This window comes from Fundulus heteroclitus, unplaced genomic scaffold (genome assembly GCF_011125445.2).
Source record: "Fundulus heteroclitus isolate FHET01 unplaced genomic scaffold, MU-UCD_Fhet_4.1 scaffold_47, whole genome shotgun sequence".
NCBI lineage: Eukaryota > Metazoa > Chordata > Actinopteri > Cyprinodontiformes > Fundulidae > Fundulus > Fundulus heteroclitus.
The window spans coordinates 2582729-2600827 of NW_023396890.1; the positions used below are offsets into that span (position 1 = coordinate 2582729).

General features: G+C 55.1%; 1 protein-coding gene and 1 long non-coding RNA gene across 2 annotated transcripts in view; one reads left to right on the forward strand and one right to left on the reverse strand.

Moving 5' to 3' along the window:
* Nucleotides 1-18099, reverse strand: part of LOC105929276 (transformation/transcription domain-associated protein) — a 76767-nt gene that overhangs the window by 27655 nt on the left and 31013 nt on the right. Inside the window, exons 35-47 of the mRNA XM_036132049.1 lie at nucleotides 17875-18056; nucleotides 12172-12370; nucleotides 11939-12067; nucleotides 9055-9321; nucleotides 8694-8900; nucleotides 7622-7780; nucleotides 7399-7533; nucleotides 6941-7051; nucleotides 6610-6756; nucleotides 3658-3871; nucleotides 3027-3155; nucleotides 2772-2921; nucleotides 150-349 (exon numbers count right to left, since the gene is read on the reverse strand). Coding sequence (XP_035987942.1) covers nucleotides 150-349; nucleotides 2772-2921; nucleotides 3027-3155; nucleotides 3658-3871; nucleotides 6610-6756; nucleotides 6941-7051; nucleotides 7399-7533; nucleotides 7622-7780; nucleotides 8694-8900; nucleotides 9055-9321; nucleotides 11939-12067; nucleotides 12172-12370; nucleotides 17875-18056 — 2229 coding nt within the window. The remainder of the gene's footprint in view (nucleotides 1-149; nucleotides 350-2771; nucleotides 2922-3026; nucleotides 3156-3657; nucleotides 3872-6609; nucleotides 6757-6940; nucleotides 7052-7398; nucleotides 7534-7621; nucleotides 7781-8693; nucleotides 8901-9054; nucleotides 9322-11938; nucleotides 12068-12171; nucleotides 12371-17874; nucleotides 18057-18099) is intronic.
* On the forward strand, nucleotides 16319-17730 carry LOC118560722. The gene is made up of 3 exons (XR_004929552.1): nucleotides 16319-16442; nucleotides 16565-16662; nucleotides 17702-17730. It is a non-coding gene; the product is annotated as an uncharacterized LOC118560722 (long non-coding RNA).

Consider the following 18099-nt stretch of genomic DNA (forward strand, 5'->3'; position numbering starts at 1 on the left):
CTAGGCTAACTGCTAGGCTAGCTGCTACGCTAACTGCTATTCTAGCTGCTACGCTAGCTGCTAGGCTAACACCTCCAGCTCCTCCTCACTGCTCCGTGGAGGCGAGGAGGTCCCTGCTGGGCCCGTCTACCGGGGGGGGAGGAGGTCACCTGGTTGGCGGCCATGGGGGAGTTGTTCTTCACCCACTCCTCCACGATCTTCACCACGGCGCGAAGGATTTTGGGGTCGGGCGACTTCTCGATCAGCGACGTGAGGATGACCTGGATGAAGTTCTTCCTCATCTCCATGCTCATCACAGACAGCCGGGTCTTCACCAGGTCCAGGCTCAGCATCACCAGCTCGCTCGTCACTGCGGGGACAGAGAGAGCGCGCTGAAGGGACCGGTTCTGAAGAGCAGCCGGTTCTGAAGAGCAGCCCGGTTCTGAAGAGCAGCCGGTTCTGAAGAGCAGCCGGTTCTGAAGAGCAGCCGGTTCTGAAGAGCTCAGACTGGCTGGATCTACAATTCACCCAGAAAGGCAGCAAAGTTCTACTAAAAGACCAAAACTGGAGAACCAGGAAGGAGCGGAGGAACCGGACTCTGTGGGTCGGGTTCTGCACAGCTTGGATTTTACATCCCTGACATGAGAAGAACCATCAGCAGCAAATGTTTCTAGAAGATAAATGCTCCAGAAAGATGGAAGATGTTTCCTTCTAGAAGTCCTTCATGGTCAGAAACCTGGAGGAGCAGTGGACCTCCTGAAGGAAGCGGGTCGGTACCTGTGCTGGTACCTTCTGAAGGAAGCGGGTCGGTACCTGTGCTGGTACCTTCTGAAGGAAGCGGGTCGGTACCTGTGCTGGTACCTTCTAAAGGAAGCGGATCGGTACCTGTGCTGGTACCTTCTAAAGGAAGCGGGTCGGTACCTGTGCTGGTACCTTCTGAGGGAAGCGGGTCGGTACCTGTGCTGGTACCTTCTAAAGGAAGCGGGTCGGTACCTGTGCTGGTACCTTCTGAAGGAAGCGGGTCGGTACCTGTGCTGGTACCTTCTGAAGGAAGCGGGTCGGTACCTGTGCTGGTACCTTCTGAAGGAAGCGGGTCGGTACCTGTGCTGGTACCTTCTAAAGGAAGCAGCCGGTACCTGTGCTGGTACCTTCTGAAGGAAGCGGGTCGGTACCTGTGCTGGTACCTTCTGAGGGAAGCGGGTCGGTACCTGTGCTGGTACCTTCTAAAGGAAGCGGATCGGTACCTGTGCTGGTACCTTCTGAGGGAAGCGGGTCGGTACCTGTGCTGGTACCTTCTAAAGGAAGCGGGTCGGTACCTGTGCTGGTACCTTCTGAAGGAAGCGGGTCGGTACCTGTGCTGGTACCTTCTGAGGGAAGCGGGTCGGTACCTGTGCTGGTACCTTCTAAAGGAAGCGGGTCGGTACCTGTGCTGGTACCTTCTGAAGGAAGCGGGTCGGTACCTGTGCTGGTACCTTCTGAAGGAAGCGGAGCGGTACCTGTGCTGGTACCTTCTGAAGGAAGCGGGTCGGTACCTGTGCTGGTACCTTCTGAAGGAAGCGGGTCGGTACCTGTGCTGGTACCTTCTAAAGGAAGCGGGTCGGTACCTGTGCTGGTACCTTCTACAGGAAGCGGATCGGTACCTGTGCTGGTACCTTCTAAAGGAAGCGGGTCGGTACCTGTGCTGGTACCTTCTGAAGGAAGCGGGTCGGTACCTGTGCTGGTACCTTCTGAGGGAAGCGGGTCGGTACCTGTGCTGGTACCTTCTAAAGGAAGCGGGTCGGTACCTGTGCTGGTACCTTCTGAAGGAAGCGGGTCGGTACCTGTGCTGGTACCTTCTGAAGGAAGCGGAGCGGTACCTGTGCTGGTACCTTCTGAAGGAAGCGGGTCGGTACCTGTGCTGGTACCTTCTGAGGGAAGCGGGTCGGTACCTGTGCTGGTACCTTCTAAAGGAAGCGGGTCGGTACCTGTGCTGGTACCTTCTGAAGGAAGCGGAGCGGTACCTGTGCTGGTACCTTCTAAAGGAAGCGGGTCGGTACCTGTGCTGGTACCTTCTGAAGGAAGCGGGTCGGTACCTGTGCTGGTACCTTCTGAGGGAAGCGGGTCGGTACCTGTGCTGGTACCTTCTAAAGGAAGCGGGTCGGTACCTGTGCTGGTACCTTCTAAAGGAAGCGGGTCGGTACCTGTGCTGGTACCTTCTAAAGGAAGCGGGTCGGTACCTGTGCTGGTACCTTCTGAAGGAAGCGGGTCGGTACCTGTGCTGGTACCTTCTGAGGGAAGCGGAGCGGTACCTGTGCTGGTACCTTCTGAAGGAAGCGGGTCGGTACCTGTACTGGTACCTTCTAAAGGAAGCGGGTCGGTACCTGTGCTGGTACCTTCTGAGGGAAGCGGGTCGGTACCTGTACTGGTACCTTCTGAGGGAAGCGGGTCGGTACCTGTGCTGGTACCTTCTAAAGGAAGCGGAGCGGTACCTGTGCTGGTACCTTCTGAAGGAAGCGGGTCGGTACCTGTGCTGGTACCTTCTAAAGGAAGCGGAGCGGTACCTGTACTGGTACCTTCTGAGGGAAGCGGGTCGGTACCTGTGCTGGTACCTCCTGAAGGAAGCGGGTCGGTACCTGTGCTGGTACCTTCTGAGGGAAGCGGGTCGGTACCTGTGCTGGTACCTTCTAAAGGAAGCGGGTCGGTACCTGTGCTGGTACCTTCTGAAGGAAGCGGGTCGGTACCTGTGCTGGTACCTTCTAAAGGAAGCGGGTCGGTACCTGTGCTGGTACCTTCTGAAGGAAGCGGGTCGGTACCTGTGCTGGTCTCGGTGGCGGCCGGGTTGGCCTGCTGGGGGCTCAGGTGTTCTCTGACCATCTTCTGCAGCGAGCGCATGAACACTGAGATGAGGCGGTCGATGTAGCTGGAGTTGTAGCTGCAGGCCGACTTCAGGATCATCAGCGTTCCTGGAGGAGGAGGAGAGGAGGTGAGGAGGAGGAGGAGGAGGAGGAAGAGCAGGAGGAGGAGGAAGAGGAGGAGGAAGAGCAGGAGGTAGAGGAGGTTTATCTCACCAAAGAGCTGCGTGGGGTTGGTGTTGCTGGTGGCCTTCTCGTAGCTGGTCAGACCCTCATAGATGACTTTGCCCACGGCGGCGTAGAGACACTCCAGCTCCTCGTACTTGGAGGCAACGTTTGACGTGCCTGCAGGAGTGAACCCGTTTAGACCAGAACCAGAACCATTTAAACCAGAACCATTTAAACCAGAACCGTTTAAACCAGATCCAGAACCGTTTAGTCCACCAGTCCAGAACCAGAACCAGAAGAACGTCGGCGTGACGGCAGAGAGGCGAGGTTTAACCAAATTACAGCAGAATAACCCGACCCACCAGAGGAGGACTACAGGCTCAGTGGGTAGCCGCCATGAGGTTGTGGGTTCAATTCCCCCTGTTCTCTGTGAGTGAATGCTGGTGGGTCAGTGAGTTCCTGGGTGGCTCTAGTTTAGAGAGAAGCCCAGCAGGACAGGAGGTTCTGCAGAACTTTAGGGACGACTTCACCAGTGAAGGTGAAACAACGTAATTATCCAGGTGATAAACCTGGCTGACCAATCAGAGAGGACCGTCAGCTTAGAGCTCGACCCAGCGGAATAGGTGCTGGTTCTGAACATGACGGCGGTTCTGTCACATGACGGCGGTTCTGGACTTACTGGGCTCGGTGGGGAAGATGCTCATGAGGCGGGACAGCAGGGAGTGGACGGCCCGCAGGATCTTGGTGTTGCCACAGGACATGCAGGCGGCGATGCCTCTCTGCAGAGGCTTGAACTGGGCCAGGACGGCCGGGGACTGCAGAACCGTCAGCAGGAAGCAGAGGATCTCCAGCCCCGTGCAGATGTTGGAGATGTTAGCCTGGGCCGGCTGCTCCTGAGGAGCAGGAGGAGAACGGGTCAGAGAGCAGCAGAACACATCATTACAGATATATATAAATATGTGAGCAGCGGGATGGGTCCTGAGAGGACCGGATCAGAACCGTGCAGCCAGCAGCCTCTGCTCCACCTCCTCTGTTTTCTTTTTAATTTCATCAGCCTGTTGATGCGGCTCATTCAGGGAACAACTGGACCGCCTCCACTTAGAAAAGCTTTTCCTTTGTGAGGAGGAGAGGAGCTGCAGAGGTCTGAGGCAAACAAACACGTTCCTAACTTCACCCTATTGGTCCAAACAAGCAGAACCTCTCACAGCAGAACCAAGGCTGCTAAATTAAAGATCAATGAAATCTTTTTGTCCAAATTGCAATCAAGGTTTACAAGGCCGGGCCCGCAGGATAATCTTGTCCTGATCCGAGGAGCTAATGTGGTCTAATGAACAAGGTGACTCCAGTGATAAGGCTGCCGCCAGGTATCAGGCTGCTATTGATCGGGCCGGTACCGGCTGGGGGGGGGGGGGGGGGGGGGGGTCTTCATGGAGCCAGAGACAGAGGATGTCTCAGCTTCTAGATCTGACCTGGTGCCGCCGCCTAATCAGCGCCGCCTCGGCACAATGAAACGATAAAGCTAATCCGATTAGGACCGTTGTTCATTAGCGTGAGCGGGACAGATGGGGGGGGGGGGGGGGGGGGGGGGGGGGGGGGTCCATCTACAGGAAGCACAACAGCAGGCTTGTTAGTCGGACCCTGAGCGAGGAGCAGAGAGAGCAACCAGGCTGTGATAAGAGCAGCGAGTGAGAGGAGGAGGAGCTCAGAGACCAAAGGAGAGGAGATATGGAGCCCCAGAGGGAGGATGAGGATGAATGAGGATGAAGAAAGGTTGGGGGGGCCTCCTGTTATCTCACCACTGCCATTATTTTGCTATTGTTGCTGCTGGCGCCTCGCTGTGTGTACAGCAGATAGTTCAAGAGGAGGATCCTGGAAGCCATTAGCTGACCCAGACCGGCCCTTTAACTCGTTAAACCATTCAGATTGGCCCTTTAACGAGTTAAAACATTCAGACCGGCCCTTTAACGAGCTAAAACAACCAGAGTGGCCCTTTAACGAGTTAAACCATCCAGACCGGCCCTTTAACGAGCTAAAACAACCAGACCGGCCCTTTAACGAACTAAAACAACCAGACCGGCCCTTTAACGAACTAAAACACCCAGACCGGCCCTTTAACGAGCTAAACCATTCAGACCGGCCCTTTAACGAGTTAAAACAACCAGACCGGCCCATTAACGAGTTAAAACACCCAGACCGGCCCTTTAACGAGTTAAAACACCCAGACCGGCCCTTTAACGAGTTAAAACACCCAGACCGGCCCTTTAACGAGCTAAACCATTCAGACCGGCCCTTTAACGAGTTAAAACAACCAGACCGGCCCATTAACGAGCTAAAACACCCAGACCGGCCCTTTAACGAGTTAAAACAACCAGACCGGCCCATTAACGAGCTAAAACACCCAGACTGGCCCTTTAACGAGCTAAACCATTCAGACCGGCCCTTTAACGAGTTAAAACAACCAGACCGGCCCATTAACGAGCTAAAACACCCAGACCGGCCCTTTAACGAGTTAAAACAACCAGACCGGCCCATTAACGAGCTAAAACACCCAGACCGGCCCTTTAACGAGCTAAAACACCCAGACTGGCCCTTTAACGAGTTAACACATCCAGACCGGCCCTTTAACGAGTTAAAACAACCAGACCGGCCCATTAACGAGCTAAAACACCCAGACCGGCCCTTTAACGAGCTAAAACACCCAGACCGGCCCTTTCACGAGTTGAAACATCCAGACCGGCCCTTTAACGAGTTAAAACATCCAGACCGGCCCTTTAACGAGTTAAAACATCCAGACCGGCCCTTTAACGAGTTAAAACATCCAGACCGGCCCTTTAACGAGTTAAAACACCCAGACCGGCCCTTTAACGAGTTAAAACATCCAGACCGGCCCTTTAACGAGTTAAAACATCCAGACCGGCCCTTTAACGAGTTAAAAACATCCAGACCGGCCCTTTAACGAGTTAAAACATCCAGACCGGCCCTTTAACGAGTTAAAACATCCAGACCGGCCCTTTAACGAGTTAAAACACCCAGACCGGCCCTTTAACGAGTTAAAACATCCAGACCGGCCCTTTAACGAGTTAAAACATCCAGACCGGCCCTTTAACGAGTTAAAACATCCAGACCGGCCCTTTAACGAGTTAAAACATCCAGACCGGCCCTTTAACGAGTTAAAACACCCAGACCGGCCCTTTAACGGAGTTTAAAACATCCAGACCGGCCCTTTAACGAGTTAAACATCCAGACCGGCCCTTTAAACGAGTTAAACATCCAGACCGGCCCTTTAACGAGTTAAAACATCCAGACCGGCCCTTTAACTAGTTTAAAACATCCAGACCGGCCCTTTAAAACGAGTTAAAACATCCAGACCGGCCCTTTAACGAGTTAAAACATCCAGACCGGCCCTTTAACGAGTTAAAACATCCAGACCGGCCCTTTAACGAGTTAAAACATCCAGACCGGCCCTTTAACGAGTTAAAACACCCAGACCGGCCCTTTAACGAGTTAAAACATCCAGACCGGCTCTTTAACAACGGCCAGTCTGGATGTTTTAGCTAAACATGCTCAGCTGCTTCCTGGACAGAACACGAAGAGGAGGGCTGGCCTCAGGAAGGAGGAAGGCTCTTCTTACCACGGTCATCAGCAGCTTGTCAAACCACTGCAGCTTGAGCTCGGCGCGAGGCCACATGTCCGGCCTGAGCGCCGTCTTCATCAGGTTGACGCAGCGGCGGGACAGCAGCTCCCCCGGAGAGCCGGCCACGTTGGTGCTGTCGTTCACCTGGAGGAGGAGGAGGAAGAGGAGGAAGAGGAAGGTCTCAGCGTTACCAGGATCATGCAGCTTTGCTTCCACAATCACATGCAGGACTGGGGACCCTGGGGACCCGGGGACCAGGGCTGGGAACCACTGAGCTGCACCTTGTGGGCTGCAGGAGTCATAAGGAATGAGGTGGTTCCAGCCTTACCTGGCAGGCGATCCTGATGAGGAAGTTGACCACGGTGTCGGTGTGCTGCTTCTCCACAGGCTTGGTGAGCAGGCTCTCGGTTCCAGGCATGGACTGGCTCCGCCCGAACACCTTCAACACAAACATCAGAGCGGCTCCATCACAGAAACCAGGGCTCCTGCCTAAAGAGGCCGCAGGTGAAGCCGTCCTCCATTTAAATCATTTAAATGGTAATTTATATTAACCAGCATGAACCGAGGAGCAAACATTACCGTCTGTAGCCACCAGAGGGCGCTCTAGGCTGGTGAAAACTATCCTGCTCCTGTTTTTATTCTTGGACTGTGTGCAATAAACTTATAGTCCAGAAAGTACGCTAATGTTGAATAAAGCAGCTAAACCCCAGCAGCCAATCAGAAGCAGAACCTTTAGCAGAAAACCGTTTTCAGTGAAACGGGTTCGGGTCGTGGGCTCACACTGACCGTGGACGCGGCGCCCGCTGCTGTCCGGAACCGCTTGACATCCTGGCCGGTACCGGCGGACTCCAGAGACAGTCCTCTCTTCACGGCGCCGCCGCTGGTTCCCTCGCCGGCCGCCACTTCAGACTCGGACTCCGGCTGCGGCAGAAAGAGAGCGGGACCGGTTGGAGCGGTGAGGCTGGTTCTGGTTCTGCTGAGCCCAGCCCGGTTCTGAACGGCAGCCTACCTGCTGGTCCTTGATGCGCTGCAGCTCCCACTTGATGACCACCTCGGCCAGGTCCACGGCCAGCTTCCTCTGCTCGATGGTGACGCTGGGCGTGAAGCCCAGCCGCTGCATGGCGCTGATCATGTGCTGCACCAGGTGGTGGCGGACCGGGTAGTACACCTGTGGAGCAGAACCTCAGTCACATGACGATCCACGCTTCCTGCATGAAGCGGGAGAAATGAAACGCTCGCTGCTGCTCAGCGTCAGTTCAGCTGCTGCTAATACTGCAGTTTCCTGAAGAAATGATCACATTAATATAATCAAAGTGTCCTAAAGTCTACTGATTTTTATTTAGCAAATCGTTCTTTGAAATGTTATTTCCTCAAATAATGTTTAATTTAAATCAGGATTTACATTGTGTGTGAAACACAGACCAAATGTTCTAAATTAGCTAATTTAACCTCATTCCATGTTCTTTCAGATGAACTTTGGTTCTTTAACTCGGATCACTGAATCATTCTGATGGTGACCTATTATTTTATTTAATTTTTTTATTCTTTTGTGTGTTCATAGTTCCTTAGCTTCTTTTTATCTTCATTTTGCTCAGTAGTTAAGTCTCACAGCCTAGTAGAGAGGATTTATCGATTGAAATATAGTATTAATTCAGATAAACAGCATTCTACAGTGATGTTCTCTGGATGTTTTATTTCTGTTAATAAATCTTTGAACTTGAAGAGAAGTTGTCACTCCTTTATTCTACATGTGTGCAGAGTTTGCTGTTAAAAGATCACCAGAGCTTGAATCATTGCTTTCACCTATTGTCCTGATATCAGCTGATTGGCTGATATTCACCAGATAATACCTAACAGAGTTATTTATTACACATTAAATAACTTTAAACCTGTATAATAATAACAACATGACGGCTCCGTTTCCCCCAGACCCGTCAGAACCGGCTCCAGCAGCGAACGCTGCAGAGAGAAACTCCTTCAGACCTGAAGCACGGCTCGGCCGGTTCTGACGGGCCGGGCTGGACTCAGCAGGGAGGTTCTGCCGGGCCGGGCCGGGCCGGGCGGGGCCGGGCTGCACGTACCCTGAAGTGCTGCACGATGAGGTGCAGGATGTGCACCAGCTGCGGCACGGTGTGGCCTTCCTCCACGATGATCTTACGGGTCCAGTGGGTCAGCATCTGGTGGCCGTCCTCCATGCGGGCCGGCACGGCCGGCGTCAGGATGGCCATGGCCTGCCGCACGATGGCGCGCGCCTCCATGGTGTGGGCCTTCAGCAGGCTGTGGAAGACCTGAGGGGGAGACGGCCAGGTGAGGGTCAGGTGAGGCGACGGCCAGGTGAGGGGACGGCCAGGTGAGGCGACGGCCAGGTGAGGCCAGGGCCAGGTGAGGGCAGGTGAGGGCACGGCCAGGTGGGCCAGGTGAGCAGCGGGCGGCAGGACTCACCTGCAGGACGATCTTCTTGTGGATGGCGAACTTGGCGATGATGTGGGCCAGCAGCAGGTGGCCGCTGTACTTGCAGGCGGGGTCGACGCAGGCCTTGGGCAGCAGGCAGGGCCAGGCGAAGGTCATGAGGCGGCGCAGCTTGCTGTTGCGGGACTTGTTGTTGTCGTGGATGTGGTGAGGGGCGTGCTCCACCAGCAGCGTGGAGAACTGCAGCAGGCAGATCCTCAGAGAGTCCAGCAGGTCCGCCTGCTTCTCCGGGTCCAACACCTGCAGGGCACAGCAGTGGGTCAGCGGGGGGGGAGGGGCTCCCCGTCAGGGACCATCCGGTCTCATCAGAACCACAACCACAACCATCACGGGTTCTTCATCATGTCACTTAACCCCCCCACAGCTGGGACCGAGGAGGAGGCAGTGGGCTTCAACCGGCCCGGTTCTGGTTCTAACAGCCCACCTTAAATTAGGCCTTCATGGACGGAGCAGAACCAAGTGGGCCGACCTGAGCCCGTGTTCTGCAGAACCACGTCTCCAGCAGCTGCTTCAGACGGATACCTGGTCAGGTGTTTCAGTAGGATTCAGCTCTGGGCTTTGACTAGGCCTTCAAGCTGCCTGGTTTACAGCGTGTAAACTTCCCCCTCTGGGCTCCTCTGGGGGGGGGGGGCATCAGGAAAACCCACGAAGGAGACAAGGAGACGAGACTAGAGGGGCTAGGAGACTAGAGGAGACTAGGAGACTAGAGGAGACTAGGAGACGAGAGGAGACTAGGAGAGACTAGAGGAGACTAGGAGAGACTAGAGGAGACGAGGAGACTAGAGGAGACGAGGAGACTAGAGGAGAATAGGAGACTAGGAGACTAGGAGACTAGAGGAGACTAGGAGACTAGAGGAGACTAGAGGAGACGAGGAGACTAGAGGAGACTAGGAGACTAGATGAGACTAGAGAAGACTAGGAGACTAGAGGAGACTAGGAGACTAGAGAAGACTAGAGGAGACAAGGAGACTAGAGGAGACACAGAGACTAGAGGAGACAGGGGGAGACAAGGAGACTAGAGGAGACATGGGGAGATGAGGAGACTAGGAGACTACACTAGAGGAGACTAGAGAAGACTAGAGGAGACTAGGAGACTAGAGGAGATGAGACTAGAGGAGACTAGGAGACTAGAGAAGACTAGGAGACTAGAGGAGACTAGGAGACTAGAGAAGACTAGAGAAGACTAGAGGAGACAAGGAGACTAGAGGAGACACGGAGACTAGAGAAGACTAGGAGACTAGAGGAGACTAGGAGACTAGAGAAGACTAGAGGAGACAAGGAGACTAGAGGAGACACGGAGACTACACTAGAGGAGACTAGAGAAGACTAGAGGAGACTAGAGGAGATGAGACTAGAGGAGACTAGGAGACTAGAGGAGACTAGAGGAGACGAGGAGACTAGAGAAGACTAGATGAGACTAGATAAGACTAGAGGAGACAAGGAAACTAGAGGAGACTAGAGAAGACTAGAGGAGACAAGGAGACTAGAGGAGACAAGGAGACTAGAGGAGACTAGGAGCTAGGAGACTAGAGGAGACTAGGAGACTAGGGGAGACTAGGAGCTAGGAGACTAGGAGCTAGGAGAGTAGAGGAGACTAGGAGACTAGAGGAGACTAGGGGATGAGGAGACTAGGAGACTAGGGAACTAGGAGACTAGGGAACTAGGAGACTAGAGGAGACACGGAGACTACACTAGAGGAGACTAGAGAAGACTAGAGGAGACTAGGAGACTAGAGGAGACTAGGAGACTAGAGGAGACTAGAGGAGACGAGGAGACTAGAGAAGACTAGATGAGACTAGATAAGACTAGAGGAGACAAGGAAACTAGAGGAGACTAGAGAAGACTAGAGGAGACAAGGAGACTAGAGGAGACAAGGAGACTAGAGGAGACTAGGAGCTAGGAGACTAGAGGAGACTAGGAGACTAGGGGAGACTAGGGAACTAGGAGACTAGAGGAGACTAGGGAACTAGGAGACTAGAGGAGACTAGGAGCTAGGAGACTAGAGGAGACTAGGAGACTAGGGGAGACTAGGAGCTAGGAGACTAGGAGCTAGGAGAGTAGAGGAGACTAGGAGACTAGAGGAGACTAGGGGATGAGGAGACTAGGAGACTAGGGAACTAGGAGACTAGGGAACTAGGAGACTAGGGAACTAGGAGACTAGAGGAGACTAGGAGACTAGGGGAGACTAGAGGAGACTAGGAGCTAGGAGACTAGAGGAGACTAGAGGAGACTAGGAGACTAGGAGACTAGAGGAGACTAGAGGAGACTAGGGAACTAGGAGACTAGGGAACTAGGAGACTAGAGGAGACTAGAAGACTAGGAGACTAGAGGAGACTAGGGGATGAGGAGACTAGGAGACTAGAGGAGACTAGAGGAGACTAGGGGATGAGGAGACTAGGGAACTAGGAGACTAGAGGAGACTAGGAGACCAGAGGAGACTAGAGGAGACTAGGAGACTAGGAGACTAGAGGGAACTAGGAGACTAGAGGAAACTAGGAGACTAGAGGAGACTAGGAGACTAGAGGAGACTAGAGGAGACTAGGGGATGAGGAGACTAGAGGAGACTAGGAGACTAGGGAACTAGGAGACTAGGGAACTAGGAGACTAGAGGAAACTAGGAGACTAGAGGAGACTAGGAGACTAGAGGAGACTAGGGAACTAGGAGACTAGGAGACTAGGGAACTAGGAGACTAGGGAATGAGGGAACTAGGAGACTAGGGAACTAGGAGACTAGGAGACTAGGAGACTAGGGAACTAGGAGACTAGGGAACTAGGAGACTAGGGAACTAGGAGACATCGGGGAGACTAGGAGACTAGGGAACTAGGGGACGTCAGGGAGGACGCGGCGCGGGCTCACCTTGGTGATGAAGACGCTGGTGATGCTCTCTGGGTTGTCTCCCTCGGGGTTGGGCGGCCCCAGAAGCTGCTCGCCTTCTCCTTTCTCAAAGCTGCAGAGGAAGGCCGGGTTGAGGATGTGCTGCAGAACCTGAGAACCAGAACCAGAACCAGAACCAGGTGTCAGACGGGATGGAGCGGTTCTGATTCAGCTCGGTCCGGTCCCGGAGCAGGAACCTCCTGGTCAGGACCTACCTTGGCCTTCAGCTCGTCGTTGAAGTGCGGATCGTTGAACTCCACGAAGCGGAAGAACAAAGCGCGCTTCTGGGAAATGGAGTAGTTCCTGGGAATGTCCTCCTCCATGTAGTCCTTCAGGAAGGTCATGTTGCAGAGGAAGCGACCCGAGAAAGCCCGCACCAGCTGGAAGAGCAGCTCGATCTCAGAGTAGTTACGCCTGAGGAGAGGACAGAACCAGAACCAGGTCAGAACCAGAACCAGGTCAGAACCCGGTCAGAACCAGGTCAGAACCAGGTCAGAACCCGGTCAGAACCAGGTCAGAACCAGGTCGACCAGGTCAGAACCAGGTCATGTTGCAGAGGAAGCGACCCGAGAAGGCCCGCACCAGCTGGAAGAGCAGCTCGATCTCAGAGTAGTTACGCCTGAGGAGAGGACAGAACCAGAACCAGGTCAGAACCAGAACCAGGTCAGAACCCGGTCAGAACCAGGTCAGAACCAGGTCAGAACCGGTCAGAACCAGGTCAGAACCAGGTCGACCAGGTCAGAACCAGGTCATGTTGCAGAGGAAGCGACCCGAGAAGGCCCGCACCAGCTGGAAGAGCAGCTCGATCTCAGAGTAGTTACGCCTGAGGAGAGGACAGAACCAGAACCAGGTCAGAACCAGAACCAGGTCAGAACCCGGTCAGAACCAGGTCAGAACCAGGTCAGAACCCGGTCAGAACCAGGTCAGAACCAGGACAGAAACCAGGACAGAACCAGGTCATGTTGCAGAGGAAGAAGCGACCCGAGAAGGCCCGCACCAGCTGGAAGAGCAGCTCGATCTCAGAGTAGTTACGCCTGTGGAGAGGAGTCCAGAACCAGAACCAGGTCAGAACCCGGTCAGAACCAGGTCAGAACCAGGTCAGAACCAGGTCAGAACCCAGTTAGAACCCGGTCATGTTGCAGAGGAAGCGACCCGAGAAGGCCCGCACCAGCTGGAAGAGCAGCTCGATCTCAGAGTAGTTACGCCTGAGGAATCAGAACCAGAACCAGGTCAGAACCCGGTCAGAACCCGGTCAGAACCAGGTCAGAACCAGGTCAGAACCAGGTCAGAACCCGGTCATGTTGCAGAGGAAGCGACCTGAGAAGGCCCGCACCAGCTGGAAGAGCAGCTCGATCTCAGAGTAGTTACGCCTGAGGAGAGGAGTCAGAACCCGGTCAGAACCAGAACCAGGTCAGAACCAGGTCATGTTGCAGAGGAAGCGACCCGAGAAGGCCCGCACCAGCTGGAAGAGCAGCTCGATCTCAGAGTAGTTACGCCTGAGGAATCAGAACCAGAACCAGGTCAGAACCCGGTCAGAACCCGGTCAGAACCAGGTCAGAACCAGGTCAGAACCAGGTCAGAACCCGGTCATGTTGCAGAGGAAGCGACCTGAGAAGGCCCGCACCAGCTGGAAGAGCAGCTCGATCTCAGAGTAGTTACGCCTGAGGAGAGGAATCAGAACCAGAACCAGGTCAGAACCCGGTCAGAACCAGGTCAGAACCAGGTCAGAACCAGGTCATGTTGCAGAGGAAGCGACCCGAGAAGGCCCGCACCAGCTGGAAGAGCAGCTCGATCTCAGAGTAGTTACGCCTGAGGAGAGGACAGAACCAGAACCAGAACCAGGTCAGAACCAGGTCAGAACCAGAACCAGGTCAGAACCAGGTCAGAACCAGGTCATGTTGCAGAGGAAGCGTCCTGAGAAGGCCCGCACCAGCTGGAAGAGCAGCTCGATCTCAGAGTAGTTACGCCTGAGGAGAGGAGTCAGAACCCGGTCAGAACCAGGTCAGAACCCGGTCAGAACCCGGTCAGAACCCAGTTAGAACTCCGGTCATGTTGCAGAGGAAGCGACCCGAGAAGGCCCGCACCAGCTGGAAGAGCAGCTCGATCTCAGAGTAGTTACGCCTGAGGAGTCAGAACCAGAACAGGTCAGAACCAGGTCAGAACCCGGTCAGAACCAGGTCAGAACCCGGTCAGAACCAGGTCAGAACCAGGTCGACCAGGTCAGAACCAGGTCATGTTGCAGAGGAAGCGACCCGAGAAGGCCCGCACCAGCTGGAAGAGCAGCTCGATCTCAGAGTAGTTACGCCTGAGGAGAGGACAGAACCAGAACCAGGTCAGAACCAGAACCAGGTCAGAACCCGGTCAGAACCAGGTCAGAACCAGGTCAGAACCCGGTCAGAACCAGGTCAGAACCAGGACAGAACCAGGACAGAACCAGGTCATGTTGCAGAGGAAGCGACCCGAGAAGGCCCGCACCAGCTGGAAGAGCAGCTCGATCTCAGAGTAGTTACGCCTGTGGAGAGGAGTCAGAACCAGAACCAGGTCAGAACCCGGTCAGAACCAGGTCAGAACCAGGTCAGAACCAGGTCAGAACCCAGTTAGAACCCGGTCATGTTGCAGAGGAAGCGACCCGAGAAGGCCCGCACCAGCTGGAAGAGCAGCTCGATCTCAGAGTAGTTACGCCTGAGGAATCAGAACCAGAACCAGGTCAGAACCCGGTCAGAACCCGGTCAGAACCAGGTCAGAACCAGGTCAGAACCAGGTCAGAACCCGGTCATGTTGCAGAGGAAGCGACCTGAGAAGGCCCGCACCAGCTGGAAGAGCAGCTCGATCTCAGAGTAGTTACGCCTGAGGAGAGGAGTCAGAACCCGGTCAGAACCAGAACCAGGTCAGAAACCAGGTCATGTTGCAGAGGAAGCGACCCGAGAAGGCCCGCACCAGCTGGAAGAGCAGCTCGATCTCAGAGTAGTTACGCCTGAGGAATCAGAACCAGAACCAGGTCAGAACCCGGTCAGAACCCGGTCAGAACCAGGTCAGAACCAGGTCAGAACCAGGTCAGAACCCGGTCATGTTGCAGAGGAAGCGACCTGAGAAGGCCCGCACCAGCTGGAAGAGCAGCTCGATCTCAGAGTAGTTACGCCTGAGGAGAGGAATCAGAACCAGAACCAGGTCAGAACCCGGTCAGAACCAGGTCAGAACCAGGTCAGAACCAGGTCATGTTGCAGAGGAAGCGACCCGAGAAGGCCCGCACCAGCTGGAAGAGCAGCTCGATCTCAGAGTAGTTACGCCTGAGGAGAGGACAGAACCAGAACCAGAACCAGGTCAGAACCAGGTCAGAACCAGAACCAGGTCAGAACCAGGTCAGAACCAGGTCATGTTGCAGAGGAAGCGTCCTGAGAAGGCCCGCACCAGCTGGAAGAGCAGCTCGATCTCAGAGTAGTTACGCCTGAGGAGAGGAGTCAGAACCCGGTCAGAACCAGGTCAGAACCCGGTCAGAACCCGGTCAGAACCCAGTTAGAACCCGGTCATGTTGCAGAGGAAGCGACCCGAGAAGGCCCGCACCAGCTGGAAGAGCAGCTCGATCTCAGAGTAGTTACGCCTGAGGAGTCAGAACCAGAACCAGGTCAGAACCAGGTCAGAACCCGGTCAGAACCAGGTCAGAACCCGGTCAGAACCAGGTCAGAACCAGGTCGACCAGGTCAGAACCAGGTCATGTTGCAGAGGAAGCGACCCGAGAAGGCCCGCACCAGCTGGAAGAGCAGCTCGATCTCAGAGTAGTTACGCCTGAGGAGAGGACAGAACCAGAACCAGGTCAGAACCAGAACCAGGTCAGAACCCGGTCAGAACCAGGTCAGAACCAGGTCAGAACCCGGTCAGAACCAGGTCAGAACCAGGACAGAACCAGGACAGAACCAGGTCATGTTGCAGAGGAAGCGACCCGAGAAGGCCCGCACCAGCTGGAAGAGCAGCTCGATCTCAGAGTAGTTACGCCTGTGGAGAGGAGTCAGAACCAGAACCAGGTCAGAACCCGGTCAGAACCAGGTCAGAACCAGGTCAGAACCAGGTCAGAACCCAGTTAGAACCCGGTCATGTTGCAGAGGAAGCGACCCGAGAAGGCCCGCACCAGCTGGAAGAGCAGCTCGATCTCAGAGTAGTTACGCCTGAGGAGAGGAGTCAGAACCAGAACCAGGTCAGAACCAGGTCAGAACCCGGTCAGAACCAGAACCAGGTCAGAACCAGGTCATGTTGCAGAGGAAGCGACCCGAGAAGGCCCGCACCAGCTGGAAGAGCAGCTCGATCTCAGAGTAGTTACGCCTGAGGAGAGGAGTCAGAACCCGGTCAGAACCAGAACCAGGTCAGAACCAGGTCATGTTGCAGAGGAAGCGACCCGAAAAGGCCCGCACCAGCTGGAAGAGCAGCTCGATCTCAGAGTAGTTACGCCTGAGGAGTCAGAACCAGAACCAGGTCAGAACCAGGTCAGAACCAGGTCGACCAGGTCAGAACCAGGTCATGTTGCAGAGGAAGCGACCCGAGAAGGCCCGCACCAGCTGGAAGAGCAGCTCGATCTCAGAGTAGTTACGCCTGAGGAGAGGACAGAACCAGAACCAGGTCAGAACCAGGTCATGTTGCAGAGGAAGCGACCCGAGAAGGCCCGCACCAGCTGGAAGAGCAGCTCGATCTCAGAGTAGTTACGCCTGAGGAGAGGAGTCAGAACCCGGTCAGAACCAGAACCAGGTCAGAACCAGGTCATGTTGCAGAGGAAGCGACCCGAAAAGGCCCGCACCAGCTGGAAGAGCAGCTCGATCTCAGAGTAGTTACGCCTGAGGAGAGGACAGAACCAGAACCAGGTCAGAACCAGGTCAGAACCCGGTCAGAACCAGGACAGAACCAGGACAGAACCAGGTCATGTTGCAGAGGAAGCGACCCGAGAAGGCCCGCACCAGCTGGAAGAGCAGCTCGATCTCAGAGTAGTTACGCCTGTGGAGAGGAGTCAGAACCAGAACCAGGTCAGAACCCGGTCAGAACCAGGTCAGAACCAGGTCAGAACCAGGTCAGAACCCAGTTAGAACCCGGTCATGTTGCAGAGGAAGCGACCCGAGAAGGCCCGCACCAGCTGGAAGAGCAGCTCGATCTCAGAGTAGTTACGCCTGAGGAGTCAGAACCAGAACCAGGTCAGAACCAGGTCAGAACCCGGTCAGAACCAGGTCAGAACCCGGTCAGAACCAGGTCAGAACCAGGTCGACCAGGTCAGAACCAGGTCATGTTGCAGAGGAAGCGTCCCGAGAAGGCCCGCACCAGCTGGAAGAGCAGCTCGATCTCAGAGTAGTTACGCCTGAGGAGAGGAGTCAGAACCAGAACCAGGTCAGAACCCGGTCAGAACCAGGTCAGAACCCGGTCAGAACCCGGTCAGAACCAGGTCAGAACCCGGACAGAACCAGGTCAGAACCAGGTCATGTTGCAGAGGAAGCGACCCGAGAAGGTCCGCACCAGCTGGAAGAGCAGCTCGATCTCAGAGTAGTTACGCCTGTGGAGAGGAGTCAGAACCAGAACCAGGTCAGAACCCGGTCAGAACCCGGTCAGAACCAGGTCAGAACCAGGTCAGAACCAGGTCAGAACCAGGTCATGTTGCAGAGGAAGCAACCCGAGAAGGCCCGCACCAGCTGGAAGAGCAGCTCGATCTCAGAGTAGTTACGCCTGAGGAGAGGAGTCAGAACCAGAACCAGGTCAGAACCCGGACAGAACCAGGTCAGAACCAGAACCAGGTCAGAACCCGGACAGAACCCGGTCAGAACCCGGTCAGAACCCGGTCATGTTGCAGAGGAAGCGGCCCGAGAAGGCCCGCACCAGCCGGACAGAACCAGGGAGGGTTACCCGGCTCAGGCAGAACCAGGGAGGGTTACCCGGACAGAACCACGTACTTGCAGTAGCTCAGCAGACAGTACGCCAGCAGCTTGGGCTCCTTCCAGTTGGTGGCGGCCATGTTGTCTTTGCGATGGCGCTCCTGGAAGGCCTCGCTGACCCAGACGCGGCGCAGCTGGCTGACCAGGGAGTGCTGGCCGGCCAGCCAGCCCTCATCGTTCTTCACTATGATGCTGATGATCTGAGCAGAGGAGCAGAGAAGCAGAATGTTTTCATGAAGGAAC